This window comes from Onychostoma macrolepis, chromosome 12 (genome assembly GCF_012432095.1).
Source record: "Onychostoma macrolepis isolate SWU-2019 chromosome 12, ASM1243209v1, whole genome shotgun sequence".
NCBI classification, from domain to species: domain Eukaryota; kingdom Metazoa; phylum Chordata; class Actinopteri; order Cypriniformes; family Cyprinidae; genus Onychostoma; species Onychostoma macrolepis.
In genome coordinates this window covers 483,641-501,015 of record NC_081166.1, presented here as the reverse complement: position 1 = coordinate 501,015, position 17,375 = coordinate 483,641, and the positions used below count along the sequence as shown (strand labels likewise).

At 37.4% G+C, this 17,375-nt stretch overlaps 1 protein-coding gene across 1 annotated transcript in view; it reads right to left on the bottom strand.

The window, feature by feature from the left end:
- ryr2a (ryanodine receptor 2a (cardiac)) overlaps positions 1-17,375 on the bottom strand; it is a 151,877-nt gene that overhangs the window by 57,589 nt on the left and 76,913 nt on the right. The window contains 15 exon segments of the mRNA XM_058794607.1: positions 604-724; positions 1,056-1,167; positions 2,363-2,549; positions 3,732-3,867; positions 3,948-4,051; positions 4,127-4,259; positions 5,559-5,673; positions 7,215-7,488; positions 8,402-8,545; positions 8,654-8,759; positions 9,405-9,605; positions 10,803-11,598; positions 15,270-15,496; positions 15,839-15,925; positions 17,030-17,189. Coding sequence (XP_058650590.1) covers positions 604-724; positions 1,056-1,167; positions 2,363-2,549; positions 3,732-3,867; positions 3,948-4,051; positions 4,127-4,259; positions 5,559-5,673; positions 7,215-7,488; positions 8,402-8,545; positions 8,654-8,759; positions 9,405-9,605; positions 10,803-11,598; positions 15,270-15,496; positions 15,839-15,925; positions 17,030-17,189 — 2,903 coding nt within the window.

Sequence of the window (17,375 nt, the reverse complement as noted above, 5' to 3'; positions counted from 1 at the left end):
TAACGGCGAGTGGAAGCACAGTCAAGCATTCTGTGCAATGAAGCCGTCGCGACTGTCTAGCTCACACACGTGCCATATGCAGGAAAAAGCCAAGCTCAGATTTAAAAATAGAGAGTGCATTTTTAATACTTGCGTGACAAGTGCGTATGCGAATGACGTCAGTAAGCTATAATCGATTATGGTCTATTACAGCATCGATGCAGAATCGTCCGCATCGCGATGCATCGATTCATTTCGACACCCCAAATAGCAAATCTCAACTTGATTGTTTATATCGTTGCAAAATGTAACTCCAGTACTGTCCAGCACTAATCTGATCAATGTGATTATACGGCATGAAGATATTACAAACATTAACATCATGATTTTCTGTAAAGCTGCTTCGATGGAAATTGCTACACAAATAAAACTGACTTGATATGACTTTAGAACACAAATCTGGTGATCCTGTATATCAGTCTACATGTTTTGCCAAGTGCATTACTGTAAATGTAATTTATTGTTCTTTTTTTTTACACAATGTCAACAACAAATGCAGGTGCAGCACAAGATGAACCCAGACATTTCTCTTCCTGTGAGTGCTGTAGTGAAGAGCGATCAGACCTTTGGCCAGCGTGGGCATCAGGAACGAGATGCTGATCACTCCCACCAGATCCTCAATGGGAATGAGCGAGCGTAGGATGGCTCGGATACGGATGGCCTCTCCCTTCCCCGCGTGGATCAGCTGACGGAGGAGAATCACCAGAACACATAGATCACATCACGAGAGGAACGTGATCGACATAAAGCCTTATGTACATGTTAACAGTGAAGACGATTTACAGGGAAAACATTCACACACTCTAGGGCTGCCAAAAACAAGTTTGAATTTCATTATTTTATTGCTTTGAAGAATCGTGCATTAGTAATATTTTGCTCGATGCGCCCTCTTGTGGCCTCAGGAGAAAACCAAAAATTTTTTTTTTAAATTCGAATATAATTTGAATATTGATAATATTTAAGTACAAAATTTGAATTTAGTTTTTCAGCCATTCTGACAGCCCTAACACACTCACGTGCATCTCTGGAGCGCAGCGGCCCAACAGATCGATCAGAGCGGCGTAGAAGGTCATGATGGCGTTTCCCATGTGAATGGTGTCGTCTTCCTCTTCCTCCATGATGTCATTACTATGAAAGACACACAGATCATCATCAACAGTGGTTTGTGTTCAGCTGATCATTAAGCTCACAGAATGAACAACACATTATAATCTTTCTGAATGTAATTCATCACAGTGCATCTTCAGACCAATACAATACAATAATACAAACATTTACAACCCAACAGAGAGCCTCGTTCCATCGCACATCATCATGGGATATTCTGACCCTGTCGTTCAATCTGTCTCTCATTTGTCTACATTAAAACTCTTCATCTCACAGTTCTGACCAACGACATGATGACAAATGAAAGTCATACTGAAAGCAAATTGGCATCAATTATCGGTTAATCTGCTAAACGATAATAAAGAAAAACAAACATTTAAAAAAAAAACTGTCAAAGAAATAAAATCATGACATGACGTTTGTTATACTGTATGTTGTTAATTGTGTTACTGCTCCTAATCATTTAATTAGGATTCAAACACTTGTCATCTGACAACACTGACACCAAATGGAAAGCATAGGGCAATCATTAATAATAAGCGTTAATGGCAATTTTATTCACTCCAGAAATGCATCCATTTAACCTGAGTTGCCTTTCTAAAATACACCAACAGCTAAGCATCTGTTAGTACCCATAATTCCTTGCAGTCTGAGCATCTCCATTCAGTGAATAATGTGTTTACATGCATCAGAGTTCCCAAAAGTGGGCATCAGAATATTGTCAAACTGAATCAGATTGTGGTGTTTACATGAATATATACTAATGGGAATATTGCCAAATTCAGATTTGATGCGCATGTAAGCATACTATTCCCTTTAAAATACTGTTGATGTAAATGAAGGTGTTGATCCTCAGACTACTGAAGATCCAGCAGAAGTCGCTGCATTTAGAGCGCGACCCATTTTACTAGGATGTTTCTGGACCAGCGGACAATGACAGATCAGGAACACAGAAGATACATGAAGGAGAGATGAAGGGATGCTGATCAAATGCCACACTCTCAAAAATAAAGGTTACCAAAGGTGGCTTTTATAGAAATCCAATAGAAGAACCATTTCTGTTTCCCCAAATAACCTTTCAGTGATCAGTTCTTAAAATAACCGTTTATTTCCAAGTGTGAGGAACATTTTAATGATCTAAAGAACCTTTTTCCACAATAAAGAACCTGCATGTCATGTAAACTGGCTCATGATTTTCTGTGTGTTTATTGCGTACAGTGTCCTGCTCTCCTCTGTGGTGGGTGATGGTCCGTCTCTGCTGGAATCTTCTGAGATCTTAATGGCTTCCTCCATCGCCGCCAGCAGCCCGTTCCCGCCCTCTCCGCGCAAGGCGGGGCCAAAACACTCGGGCCGGCGAATCAGGAGCCGCACCACCACGTTAGCGTTCTCCTCCACACTCTCACCTGAGACACACCAAAACAACACCATTCACCCACAATACAGCACTACATCACCATCCTCTCCAGGAGAACATACATCAGAACACCAACCGCTGGCAGGATCTGAAGAGAGAGATAAATGTGACCCTGGACCACAAAACCAGTCATAAGGGACAATTTCTTTAACGCTGAATAAATAAACTTTCCATTGATGTATGGTTTTTTAGGATCGGACAATATTTGGCTGAGATTTGAAACTATTTGAAAATCTGGAATCTGAGGGTGCAAAAAAATCTAAATATTGAGAAAAGCACCTTTAAAGTTGTCTAAATGAAGTTCTTAGCAATGCATATTATTAATCAAAATTTAAGTTTTGATATATTTACGGTAGGAAATTTACAAAATATCTTCATGGAACATGATCTTTACTTAATATCCTAATGATTTTTGGCATAAAAGAAAAATGTGTAATTTTGATCCATACAATGTATTGTTGGCTATTGCTACAAATATAGCTGTGCTGCTTATGACTGCTTCTGTGCTGCAGGGTCACAAATGCAATAATGGGATTGAATTTATAGTGCAACTTTAAAACAATGTACTTGGGTATTTCTCCTTCAAAAATAACAAAGAAGAATATATACCTCATTAATGTATTACTAGCAACCAGTAAGAAGGCCATTACAAGGTAATGACTCAAGGAAGATTTCCCATCTGAACGTGAATGGCAAGAAATTGTACATGATGTGTACAGTATGGAAATTCTGACCCTTTCCTAAAGACAACAATCTACTAAAATGTCATCATACTGGGGGAAGTGGTTGAAAAGAATAGAAAAGATTTAACTGGTTACCTTTTAATTTTTTTTTTTACCTTCTTTCTCCTGGATGAGACCAAATATAGCAATGTACAGTAATGTATTATGCTATTTATATGTATATGAGTTTGAAGGCCCAAAAAGAGGGAAAAAAGCACTCTTGGTTCATTTTTGTTTGATTGTGTTGGATGTGTAACTCTTGTAAGATAACTTTGTAAGGCAAAATCTGAAATCTAAATACTCCTGAATGTATTATTAGTTGTGCTTAGTGATCGCTGTATGTCTCTGTCTGTTATGTGTATATGTTGTTCTTTGGAATGTGTTTATTTTCTTCTGTATTTGTTTGGAAAAAAAGGGGGGAAAAAAGAAAAAAAAAAAAGAACACCAACCGTTACAGAAGACCGCGAACCGGAGGAAGTCCAGGTAGCGTTCTCCCTCCACCGGGTTCCAGCCGATGTCAGGATAACCTTTAGACATCAGCATCACGCAGCTCTGGAGACCACAGCCTGCCAGATACTGCACCACCTGACACACACACACACACACAGTCAGTGTTCGACAGCCTACATCAGCCAATCAGAAACTGAGGGGAGAGAGAGTGGCACCTTCTCGAGGTCCGGCTCTCTCAGCGCCAGAGCCAGCTCATTATTGTCCATCACAGACGCGGCGGCCACATCCAGAGGAGTGGAACCTCGCATGGACGGAGACGCTACAGAGAACACACACACATGATTAGCGGACACTAACACTAACACCTCCCTCTGGAGATCTCCAGACGTCTTACCGAGGCCCACGCTGCTGTTCTCCAGCAGGTAGCTCAGGTGATCAAACATGGCCTTCTGATTCTGACGACTGATCCGACAGAAGTAGCACAGGAACCGACAGCAGTTGGCCACCATCTTAGGAAAGGTGATTTCCTGAAGACAAAGGACATTCGTTCAGTGACACTTTTTCTGCTTGCATTTGCATCTGAAATGAAAACTGAAAGTACTGATTCCTGAAACCGATTTTTACTGTGAAGCTGCTTTGAAACAATTTGTATTGTATGAAGTGTTATGAAAATAAAACTGAGTTTCATCTGTTATGAGTAACGAAGCATTATGTAAAAGATCATGTGAAGTCTGGCACAAAATAAACCCTTGAAAGACGATCAGATTCAGAACCCATCCTGAAATATTAGAAATGGTGTCTTTTTCTGTAGCAGTAAAAACGATGTGTATATGTTGGTTTATGACCTCATGGGTAACAGGCAGTGTTGGGTAAGTTACTCTAAAAACTAGTTACTAATTACATCTTCAACAGTGTAATTAGATTACTGTACTCTCGCCAAAAAGTATTTAATTACTTATTACTAATTACTTTCTAAATCCTATATCAACCTCGACAAGTTAATGATACAAGGATAAACATGAAACGCTTCTTTTAATTCTTTCAAATAACTACATGAATTATTCTGGTCACACTTTAGATTACAGTCCAGTTCTCACTGTTAACTAACTATTAACTATGACTTTTGCCTCAGTATATTCCTAATTACTGCTTATTAATACTTAGTAAAGTAGTTGTCAAGTTTAAGAATTGAGTAGGATTAAGGATTTGGAATAAGGTCTTGCAGAATAAGACATTAATATGTGCTTTTTAAGTAATAATAAACAGCCAATATCCCAGTAATATTCATGCTAATAACCAACTAGTTAGTAGTGAGAATTGGACACTAAAGTGTTACTAATATTCTTATCAACTCACCAAAGTATTTAAAGTCAGAAGCGTGCATAAAAAGCATGCATTTTAAGGTTAGACTTTAGATTTTGATGTTAAATCCACTATAAATGTTCTACAGTCGATACACAGTATTAAGTTCAATTACATAAGAAGTTCTGTAATTACAGAAAAAATGAGAGTAAAGTAATTGAGAAAAGTAATTAAATTACAGTAACTAATTACTTAGTAACTAGTCACACCCAACACTGGTAACAGGGTAAATATAAATGAAGCTGTCAGTCAGTTTGCTAGTTTAGGATCAAATATTTCAAGTTAAAATTCCCATAATTAACAAAAATATTTGTTTGATCATTTTTTTCTTTCAATAACCCAAGTAACAAAGTTGAATTTTTATGTTTGCCGCATACAGTCAACATATCTGTAAAAACAGAGGAAATGCAAAGAGGTCAAAATAATGTAGAGATGATAATGATGATAATGGTATTTTTAATCACCTTGGACTCTCCTCCACCCAGGACGTTCACCATCACCTCCATGACGGTCTCGTGCATGCCGAGCGCTCTCATCAGGTTCGGATGCTGGTAGAACACCTTGTTATTCATGATGTCACTGCAGACAGGTCAGAGGTCAGACTGGCATCTCACACACTAAACACCAGAGCCAAAGCCAAAGCCACGACCCAAAACCCTCCACTGCTGTAAACTGTGAATGCTTTAAAATTATTTAATATACTTTTTATAAACTGTGACCCGTGCTGGCAAAATGAGTGTGAATGCGCACGGGCTAATTTTGAGCTACAGGCAAAAAAAAAAGTGCAAAATGTCAATTTTAGTCGAATTTGAGGTTTTCACAAAAATGAGTTCATTAAGCCCTCGTCTAGCGATCCCAGTGCTCCAAATAGTAATTAAACATCTCAAATGATCTTTATTAGTATGTTTTCTGAGAGGAGTATCTTCTCTCCGTTCGCTTCTCGCGCTGATTGGCGTCCGAAGCACTTGATCCCGATAAATACACACATATACACAGAATTACAGTATTTCAGTTTTCACACAAGCGTAATCTGTTGTGTTTTAAGTGAACGTTTGGGGAAAAACACCTGATGTGTAACATTATATTAGATCCGTGCAGTACAGTAGGTGTTAATATATATACAGGCCGTCTGTCGCATTCATGTTAATCTAACAATAAAAGATTCGCTGCTCTTGATTGATTTTAATAATCAATTTATTTGTAATGAACACACTAAAGTGATTTTTACATTTGATTATTTGTTTTTCTTACTTGAATGCTTTTGTTTAGATGTAAAATGAAAAAGGTAATGCAGTATGTGTCTCTTTCATATAGGCTATTTGTTCTACTGTTTTTTTTTTTTTTTGCATCTGTTCTTATTTATAATAACAAAGATAAAATAAAAAATAGCTATATTGTGATTATTAATATAGTAATTATTATTAAGAAAAGAACTGGAGGAAAAGATGTAATGTTGCTAGATGATTTTGCTTTGGAACCTTCAGAAAACTTGAACTCGATCTCGATTTTTCTCAGAATTGACTTCAATGACTCCATCGACTTGTGAATGTGAAAATAAAAATAACTCATTTTTGAAAATCTGCTCATTGTGACTCATTTTGCCAGCACAGGTCACAATTTTATATATTTTCTCAATATATAATTATATATTCTTTTTAAACAAAAAATATTGTTTATATATTTTCCCATTATTTATTATTTAATATTATATAATAATGACATTTAATTGTTTAATTATCAAATATATTTTTGATACAACCCATCTATAACTGTTTTAATAGCATTTTTTTCATTATTCATTACATTATCATATGACCCATTTAACAGCGTTCACTGTTTCAGACTGCCGCTGACGTGAGATGCAGGTGATTGCGTTTAATCGCAATCGCAAAGTTTAATCGCAACATATAATCACCGCAGTTAAAAGTGTTCACCGTCTGTTTGATTAAATGTAATCTATAACTAACTGCATGATTTTTTACTGTACATTTCTGGCAGTCACCACTAATAACCTACTCCTAAATATAATGTAGAAACTGAAAATTTTCTGTAAAGCTGCTTTGCAACGATTTGTATCGTGAAAAGCGCTATACAAATAAACTTGAATTGAATTGAATCACCTGAGCCCGTGGATCATCAGCTTCTCCTCCTCGCGGCCCATCCTGACGCTGAGCAGAGAGCGGATCTGACCCAGAGACGCCAGCAGGTTGATGGTGTCCTCCACCGAGACAGCGTTGATGGTGTAGGTCTTGGGCAGCGCTCGCACCTGGCCACCGATGCCGTCGTACTGCCGGTGGAGCAACACGAACATGGCCCGCACCAGCTCGGGATCCTCGATGACCGACTCCTGAGCCCAGCGCACCATCGTCTCCGAGATCAGCTGCTGCAAGGTGCCTTCAGACAGAAGCAGAGATCAGACGGCTAGGAACCGCACAGAGCTGCACGATATATCGTTTCAGCATCGATACCGCTGTGTGCGCACCCGTGTGCGCAGGGTGTGCGATGCTTAGTATGTTTTAAAAAATAAATAAATAAATAAATAAAACTTGCCCTTTTAGATTTGCACTCTATTCATTTACTTGTTTGCTTTCAAAAAAAAAAAAAAAACGTTTCTGGATAAATTGAGAATTGAGATTTTTTTGTCTCAAATAGAGATTGCAATTCTCCCACGATTCTGAACTAAACAAAATAATGTGTGACAAAATATTATTGCTGCAGTCTATTTAAAAGTGTTTAATTAATTTGAATGAATTATTAAACATTTTAATGTATATGTATTTAAAATAAATATTTATGTAATACACCAATTTTTTTATATTAAGATTATGAAAAAGTGGGTTGAATGAAGGATTCAGTGGCTCACTCAGAAATAATTCACTTATTTCATTACTGGATGAATCAGTGTTTTTTAACAAATCTCTTGAACGAATGATTCAATGACAAATACATTTTTTAACAGTCACTTGTTGCCATCTAGTGGAGAAACGATGCAATCGACACAAACGTTATTTTCAAAAGATGACTTCTTATATCTGAACTATAAACTTTCATCCCAGTATTTCTGTGATAACATGAATTGCTGTAAGACACAAATAATACTGTGCAGATGAAAAGACTGTTTCTTACCCAAACATGCTAACTCTCTGCTCTCATTTTTTCAAAGGTTTAACAGACACAGTCGAATCGTTGTCATTTAGAAATTAAATCGCGATGAGTGTTTGAATCGAGATCGCGATCTTATAACGATTAATCGTGCAGCTCTAGAAGTGCACAACACGGTCCTCGTGGAGGAGAAAGCCTCACTCACTGGGTTTCTTTGATTTCTTCTTCTTTGGTATATCAGTCATTTTCTTCTTCAGGTAAGTCACCTTCTCCACCAGAGACATCAGACGCCCCCTGATGGTGAAATCACTGTCTCCATCTCCTGATTTATCATCATCCGTCTCAATGCCTGCAGTACAGACACACAACAACACAAACCTCATCATCAACATCTAAAACAAAGACAACACAAAAAACAACACAGATCCTGTTAAGATCACAGATCACAACCCTTTACCACAGTGTGTCATCAGATCTTCATGGAAGTCCAGCAGCTGCTCACGGATGTCCTCCGGACACGGACAGTCCTGCTTCTCATCCTTAAAATTCAGCAGCATGTTGATCTGAGGAAACACACACACACACAAACAAAATCATCGTTCACAGCACACTGAACCTTTCTGACAATACCCTAACCTTTTTGAGAGAAATAATAAAAATGTGACCCTGGAGCTCAAAGCCAGTCATAAGCAGCACAGGTATATTTGTAGCAATAGCCAACAATTCATTGTATGGGTCAAAATTATACATCTTTCTTTTATGCCAAAAATCATCAGGATATTAAGTTAAGATCATGTTCCATGAAGATATTTTGTACATTTCCTACCGTAAATATATCAAAACTTAATGTTTGATTAGTAATATGCATTGCTAAGAACTTCATTTGGACAACTTTAAAGGTGATTTTCTCGGTATTTAGATTTTTTTGCTCCCTCAGATTCCAGATTTTCAAATAGTTGTATCTCAGCCAAATATTGTCCAACAAACCATACATCAATGGAAAGATTATTTATTCAGCTTTCAGATGATGTATACATCTCAATTTTAAAAAATGACCCTTATGACTGGTTTTGTGTGGTCACACGAAATAAAGTAATCAATCTGGGATTTATTTGATCAAAATAATTTCAAAATCTATTTATTTATTAAGATTTACAAACAGATGAAGAGAAATAGAAAAAGAGTTAATATCATGGTAATCAGCTGACCTGTTCCTGTGGAGGAGAGCGGAACTCTTTGGTTTTGCGTGCCGTCAGAGCGGCGGACATGTTTAGCGCCTGCATCACTTCATTATAGCGGAAACGCTGGTTCTCCTGAAGATTCGCCACAAAGTCGTCGGAGAACGCGACCACAGCCTCGATACGGTGACGCACCTGACAGTCACACAGGTACTGCAGCAGGTGACACATCTGAACACACACACACACACACACACACACACACACACACACTGTAAACATCTCATCACTTCACTCAATCACCTGAGCTTCTTCACTGGAGACTTTTTTATTGTTTTTTTTTAGTACAAATCTAATTCATCAATCCCTCAACACTCAACACTTCCCTGAGATTACATCTATGCTGACCATTCATTTTTATAAGAGAACTTAAAAATAGTGTATATACGCATGTACACACACTAGTGTAAGTTTAGTATTATTGAGATTTTTTTTTTTTTCTGGGTTTTATTATTATTATTTATTAACACTAAAGTGTTAGTAATTTTGTTGTATGTTTTTGTCTTTTTTATTTTTATTACTCTTTTTTGTTTTTAAATATATCTATATAGATTTTTCTATATAGACATTTTTATTTCAGTTTTAGATTTAGTCATTTTGGTATATAAAGTTAAACTAAATGAAAATGAGAAATGTTGCCTTGGGAACTAGCTGAAATAAAATGAACTTTACAATAAAACTTTACATTGATATTACATATTTACATGATATATTATGTTATTTCAGTTAATATTTATTTTAAGTAATGAAAATGTTTGAATGGTTTTAATTTTAGCAAATATAATAACCTTGATACATACGTTAATGCATTTATTAATAATAATATATATACACCTTAAACCAATAAAATTAGTTAATAATAAAAGATAAATTCAACTATAAATGAAACTATAAAATACACTGGTTGGCATTTATTTAAAGAGATATTTAAACTTTATTTAGTTTTCTTATACAGCGTACACTTGGTCAACAAACATGGTCCAAAAACAGAGAGATATTTAGGCCTAACCAAAAATATTAAAAATTATTTAGAATTATCAAAATAATCAATGAAGGGGGTCAGAATTTAAAAAATAAATGTTGATATGACTCTATATTTTGAAAGTCGACATTTGCAACTACATGTCAACTAGTAATTAGTGGTCAATTAGAAGACTGCCTGCGTAATATCTGCTAACAATTTACTTTGATGGACATTCAACTGATTATAAGAACTTTGCAACTACATGCCAACTTACTTTACTAACCCTAACCGTCTACTAATACTCTAATGCAGTTGCATAGTTACTTATAGTCAGTAGAATGTCTAAAGCGAACTACTGAAATAAAGCACGACTAGTAAATGTTTTTCAGATCCTCTTCACTCACCTGGAGTTTGACGGGTTCAGGAAGCTTCATCTGTAGAAGCCCTTCTTTGGGCGTCTTTCCTCTCAGGCCGTGTTCCTCGGCCCCGCCCCCTTCCAGTCGGCCCCGCCCACAGCCATCCTCCGGCGCCCCGCCTCCGCTCTCCACGCCGGAGTCCTGCGAGAAGACGCTGGGCTCGATCAGCTGCAGGATGGTCTTCAGGTCTCCGTTGTGGAAGATGCCCATGATCAAGAGCGTGTAGAAGAGTTTAATGAGCGGGACGAACAGGAACTCGGTGCTGCCGCCGACGGGGTCACGCACGTGTAAGCTTCCCTCCCGCACCGCCTCCGTCAGCATCTCCATGGTGCGGCTCTTCAGCGTCTCCAGCGGGAACTCGGGGCTGTGCTGGAACCCGACGGCGCTCACGAAGCTGGGCGAGGAGAAGCGCATGCGCGGCTGCAGAGAGGTGCTCAGGCCGATCCCCGGCAGCCCGTGCTTCTTCTTCTCGTCGGGGAAGAGCGTGATGCTCTTGGTCTCGGGCGTCATGGGCACGATGTACTCGGAGTTCATCATGAGGCGCGCGGTGGCGTAGCTGCTCAGGTGGATGTCGATCAGCAGGTCGTAGTATCCGGTGCGCAGCAGGCCCGGCATGTATTTGTTCTGGATGGCGTAGAGCAGCTGCGCCTCGTCTACGTGACTGCAGAGTGCGTGAGCCACACGGTTGTTCCCCAGCGCGCAGATCGCAGAATACAAGCGCAGCGTGTGATAGTGGAACTTCAGCAGCTCTCTCTGCTCCGTCAGCTCCAGAATATCCAGAGACCTGACGGACGAGCACACAATCATCATCATCATCACCACCACGTGCATGTAAGAACGGGCTGTGGTGAGTAAATAAACCATTAGCTGGATTAGGCCTGGGAGAATAATTCTGAGATTTTCCGAATGCATGGCGATTCTTTCTGGAGTGGATTCTGAGCTTAGTTTTGAGCAGCAGGTGGCGCTGCATGCTTCAGAATCAGCCGTACTCTGCTCGTTTCCAAATCCTTACACACACTTGAACCTAAAATAATCATTCATAAAATTCAAAAAGGTTGAAGCGGATTACAAAGGTGTTCACAGTGTGCTGTGTTTACATTAATCTGGCGTCATAAAAGCATTCTGAGCCGAGGTGAGATTACAGACTCAGCCGAACACACAAGTGCTCTTCAGCGCTCTTCTTCATCAGTATTTCAGTGTGCGGATAAAAACTAGAGCAGAGCGCCATCTGCTGTTAAAATCTGAGCTCAGAATCCATTCCAGAGAGAATCGAGATGCATTCAGAAGATCTCAGAATCAATCCACGAATCGATTCTGCATTGATTTATCATCCAAGCCCTAAACCGGACATAAAATCAATTAGAAACAACTACAGTCAAACAAAAATTTATTCAGACAACTTCAACATTTCGTACATTTATCACAGTTTATTCGCTATAGTTTAGAAAATGGTAATAAAATATAACAAAAATAAATTGATCTTGATAATGTCAGATAACTTTGATAGAAAGGTATGTAATGAATTGGGCTGAATAGCTGTCAGCTGTTAAATTTAAGAACACAATTAGATAATACCAATTTAGCTCAACTAATTACCAAGCAATGTTTCATTTTGTTCAGTCTGTGTGTAAAAAGGTCGCATTAGCAATTAAAGAAAAAAAAACACTTAAGCAAAAGTTGCTCAGGTCAAAGTGTCTGAATCATTTTTGGTCCCAAATTTTTATAAATTTTACTGGTAGTCCACTGTATGAAGGATTTTTGAGTATAATATGTCACAGTTTACTTTATTTGGCTATCCTCACTTACATAAATGAACTATAGTGTCCTGCACCCTCTAGTAAAATTAAAAAAAAAAAAAATTATATCTGCTGTCTGAATCATTTTTGATTTGACTGTACATAATGCTTAAATTAAACTGTGAGAACAACAGACTGACCTTCTATTGGAATAAATGAATAGGTCAGTTCAGACTAAAGTCACATTTAAACCATCTACTGAACTCTCACTCATTTAACAATTGCATAAAATTGATACAATTGATCATTAAAAACTTGAAAATTGATAAAAACAAAACAAAAAAAAACTTCAACACTCTTCTAGTGGTTTCTTAGATCATTTAGTGGTTACAAATAAATACATTTTATATGAATTATATAGAATTTTCTTAATGTCCACATGGTATTAGTACAGACACTAGCTAGCCATATTTTGTTTGCCAGTTATATGCCAAAAACTCATTCAAGAGTTTTGTCACAAAATTACATTTTATCACTCTTATTTTTTATATGTATACACAGGGCTCGCAAAATCGCTAGCCCGACGTCCCGGGGCTATTGTGTTTTCCAGTCGGGCTACCAAAATCTATCACCGCCTGCCCGACGGGCTCCTTAAATACAGGTCTCCCGCGGGTCCTTATAAACTCTGAAAGTGAGTTGTATCAAAATTAAGGCCATAAAAAGTTTTAAATACGTTAAATGGTATAAGAAATGTCTTAATTATAATTTCTAGAGGTCTTACAGTTGGGGACGGAAAGACAAGAGTCGCGATACTGCAGATTAAACTTCAAAAGGCAATGATGTCATTGAATAAATATGAGCGCGGCGCGGATGTCTTTATGTGAATGTATCTGAAGGTAACCGACTGTCTTCAGAAACGTGTCATTGGCATTTTAATTTCATTTTACCTATAATTCCTGATAAAGCAGCGTTTATGAGCGCGGAGCTGCTTTGTGTACAGCGTTTCCGGGGAAACCGCAATATTTCAGCGCTCCTAAAGCGCCACCTCGTGGCAGAGAATGAATCTGCATTTCCAATAAACCTTTCTTGCCGTTTATGGTCAGATCAATGCAAATATCAACTCATGTTTTTACGCAACAAACACATAGAGTTGTAAATGAGAAAGAAGTTGATGTGCCTTCTAAAAATCTAAACAATTAAGACAGTAATATTTATACGTTTAAATTAACAATTTATATGTTTGATTGATCCCTTTTCATAAAAACGGCCTATAGCCTGAAACGCTGTTGTATAAGATTTTTGTTTTTGTGGAAACCTGTATCTGAACTGTAAATCATGTAATTTTATGGCTCAAAACTGTATGTTACCATAGACATTGTCCAACCCCGCTCATTCTGTGTTCATTTTCCTTGTGCAGCTCTTAAAATGGGTCATAAATTAAATATATTTTTAAAAAATTCTGCAGATACCCTGTAAATAGTGAAATAAAATTCCTTCCTTCATATTTGTTGATATTTGTGTATTGAAAATATTTTTGATTGACATTTAAACTCCTATCTGATTTTCTATATTAAATAAATAAATAAATAAATAAATAAATAAAAAAAAAATAGTAATTTTTTAATTTGGGCTAGTTAATTAATTTTCGGGCTACCAAAATCTGAAGAGTACCTGCCCGAAGGGCTACCAGGGATTTTGAAATTTTGCGAGCCCTGATACACTAATGGTCAGTTTGGAATAATTAAGATTTGCTACTGTGTTTGAAAAGAGTCTCTTCTGTTCACCAGCGCTTCATTTATTTGATCAAAAATACAGGGGGAAAAAACATAATATTGTGAAATATTATTGCAATTTAAAATAGCTGTTTTCTATGTGAATATATAGTCTTCAATGTCACATGATCCTTCAGAAATCAATCATTCTAATATGCTGACTTATTTAAGCAAAATACAAACTACATGAATACAGTCACTATTTTGGAAAAAAGTAAAATACTTTTATATGTAACATTTATTTTCATAAAAAGAAAACATTTGTTGAGGGGGAAAATGCACTTGATTTTCTATAAATTTTGAAAAATTCATTTGAATATTTAATAATTGAGTACATTTTTATAATATTTTTTTGTGAAAAAACTTGACAAAATAATTTACAATGGTTGTCACATTGTTAAGAAACATGCAGCCATTTTCCACAAAAACACTTCTGAGGTCGGCAAAACACTTTCTGCATGACTGAAAGTATGTAGTTAAGTCTAATAAATGGCAGTGCAATCATGGAAACACCACCTGCAAATGCATGTCAATGTACTAACTAGCATTTAAAATACCTTAGCAACCGCATAGCAACACTCTGGTAATCAGCCAGAACACTCCAGCATCATGGCTGTGAAATCTGCATGTTTTATTCAGAATTGATTTATAAATCAGATTCAGATGATACTTACTGTGAATGTTCTTCTGTACACATTAAAAATGCACTCAATTAAATGCACATGTATTAATTTAGAGCAAACATCAACTGCATTGACTGCAAAAAAAAATCAAGAGATGAATTCTATAGAATTATTTACATTTATTGCACCTCAGGTGTGCATCATTTCCAGTAATTCAGTGGACTGGAGTCAGTTATTCCTCACACGCTGACAATCCTAATGTCCAGAGATCAGTGTGTGTGTGTGTGTGTGTGTGTGTGTGTGTGTGAGTGTGTGTGTTTGTACCTGTTCTCCTCAGGTATATGGAGTGTCATGAACTGCAGTGGTTCTGAACTCTGCACCATCCAGCCCAGTCTCTCACTGACCCTGCTGACCTCTGACCTCAGGAACTGATTGGGCACACGGCTCCATAACACAGACGTGAGGAACTGCACGTGTAACCGCGGTGGACACTGAGGAACTGCGTTCTTCCGCTCACTTTTAAACAGACCTGCAGAGAGCGGCATGACACTCTACACACACACACACACACACACACACACAATCAAACGTCCACATAAGAGTCATTGCAAATTTCATCATCTCACAGATGTGCTCCTGTACGAGCTAAACTTACACTCGCCCTCTTTGTGCAACCAGAGCGAAAATAAAAATAGCCTCAGCATCCTTTGTATGCACGTGTGTGTGTGTGTGTGTGTGTGTGTGTGTGAGAGAGAGAGAGCGTGTGTGTGCGTGCGTACTAAAAACCATTACATCTATGGAGAGTCATGATGAATGTCAGACTGTGTGTGTGTGTGTGTGTGTGTGTGTGTGTGTGTGTGTGTGTGAGAGTGTGTGTGTGTGTGTGTGCTCACCTTGATGCGTCCCAGTTCGAACTGGAAGACGTTTGGACTGGTTGCCTGCGCAAACACTGCAGGGAAAAGTTTAGTACTGGGCTCCACCTGCAGACACAGTTACGCTGCTAGTTAGTCCTCGTCAGAGCTGGGTAGAAACTGATCACATGTAATCTAGATTACTTAATCAGATTCCAAAAATTAAGTACTTGTAATTAGATTAAATTACATCAGACTACAATTACTTTTTATGGATTGCATGATTACATATTATTTACACAATAGCAACAATTGAATTATAATTTATTGATTCTCCCTAATTCCTCTTTTTCATCTGTCTAAAATAGCCTACAGCTGATATACACTCAGAAAGTCTTCAGTTTTGTGGACATTACACAGAGATCAGTCATTAGTCCAGTGCTACACAGTACCTGACCACTGATTTACACAACATTTAGCGTTTCAACATTGCATCAACTACTGATGAACACATTCATTTTTATTTGTATTGTCACTTTTAATAAATTTGTATTATTTTACCATGTATTACTTTGGAAGGTGTTTGTCTTTCAAACACATTAAAATGCACAAATTCACCATCTTTTTTGCCAAGTACCCGAGATTTTAAAATAAACATTTTAATCCTGAAGTATCTCATTTGCATGTTCATGGTTCTCTGACATTCGTTACGGTTACATGACATGCAGGTAAACAAATAAAATATTTCGTTTTTTCAATAAGTGTTTTATTTTGATTAATTCTAAAATGTTTTAATTTAACATTTTAATAATTTAATTAAATATTAGCTTTTAATTCAACTCATAAACCCTCTATAGTTCCTTCACAAACTCAGTTTGGAAAACCATGACGTAATATAATTGTTTAATGCACTTCATGTTGTTGATAACAACAAATGGAACATATTTTCTTACTCTTTGTATTTTTATATCAATATGGTACATGATTATCCTATTTAAATCAATGCAAAAAACAAGATAGGTCAAAAGTAAACAAAGTAATCTAAAAGTAGTCTAATTATATTACCTAAAATGTCACGTAAAATTACCTAATGTAATGGATTGTGTTACTGACTGCAATTTTGTCATGTAATTTGGCATCAGTGACAGATTACAATTTGTAAGTAATCTACCCAGCTCTGGTCCTAGTTAAGCAGTCCCTGCAGCATAGGCTGCTCAGAGGAATGAACTGTACCTGGTAGAAGGTGCTGAGCTCTTTGCCGTTGGAGGTGAAGGTGAGGAGGCCGTTGGCTGCATCCACCAAACACCCGATCTCCAGCCCGTTATTATTGCGGCCCTGACTGGGATTGCTGCACTCGCCGCCCCAAACCATGTAGCAGTTACTGCGCTTGATGCTGCCAAACAGACACATACTGCTACTGTACAACCTAGTGGGGTGCGATATATATTATCTGCAATAATATCGTAATTGTTGTTTTAACGATGTGCATTTTTTGCAAAAACCATTCAAAACACCTACAGAGCGCACGCATACATTACGTGAAGCGCATTTAGAGTGCGTTATGTTACAACAGTTCAAT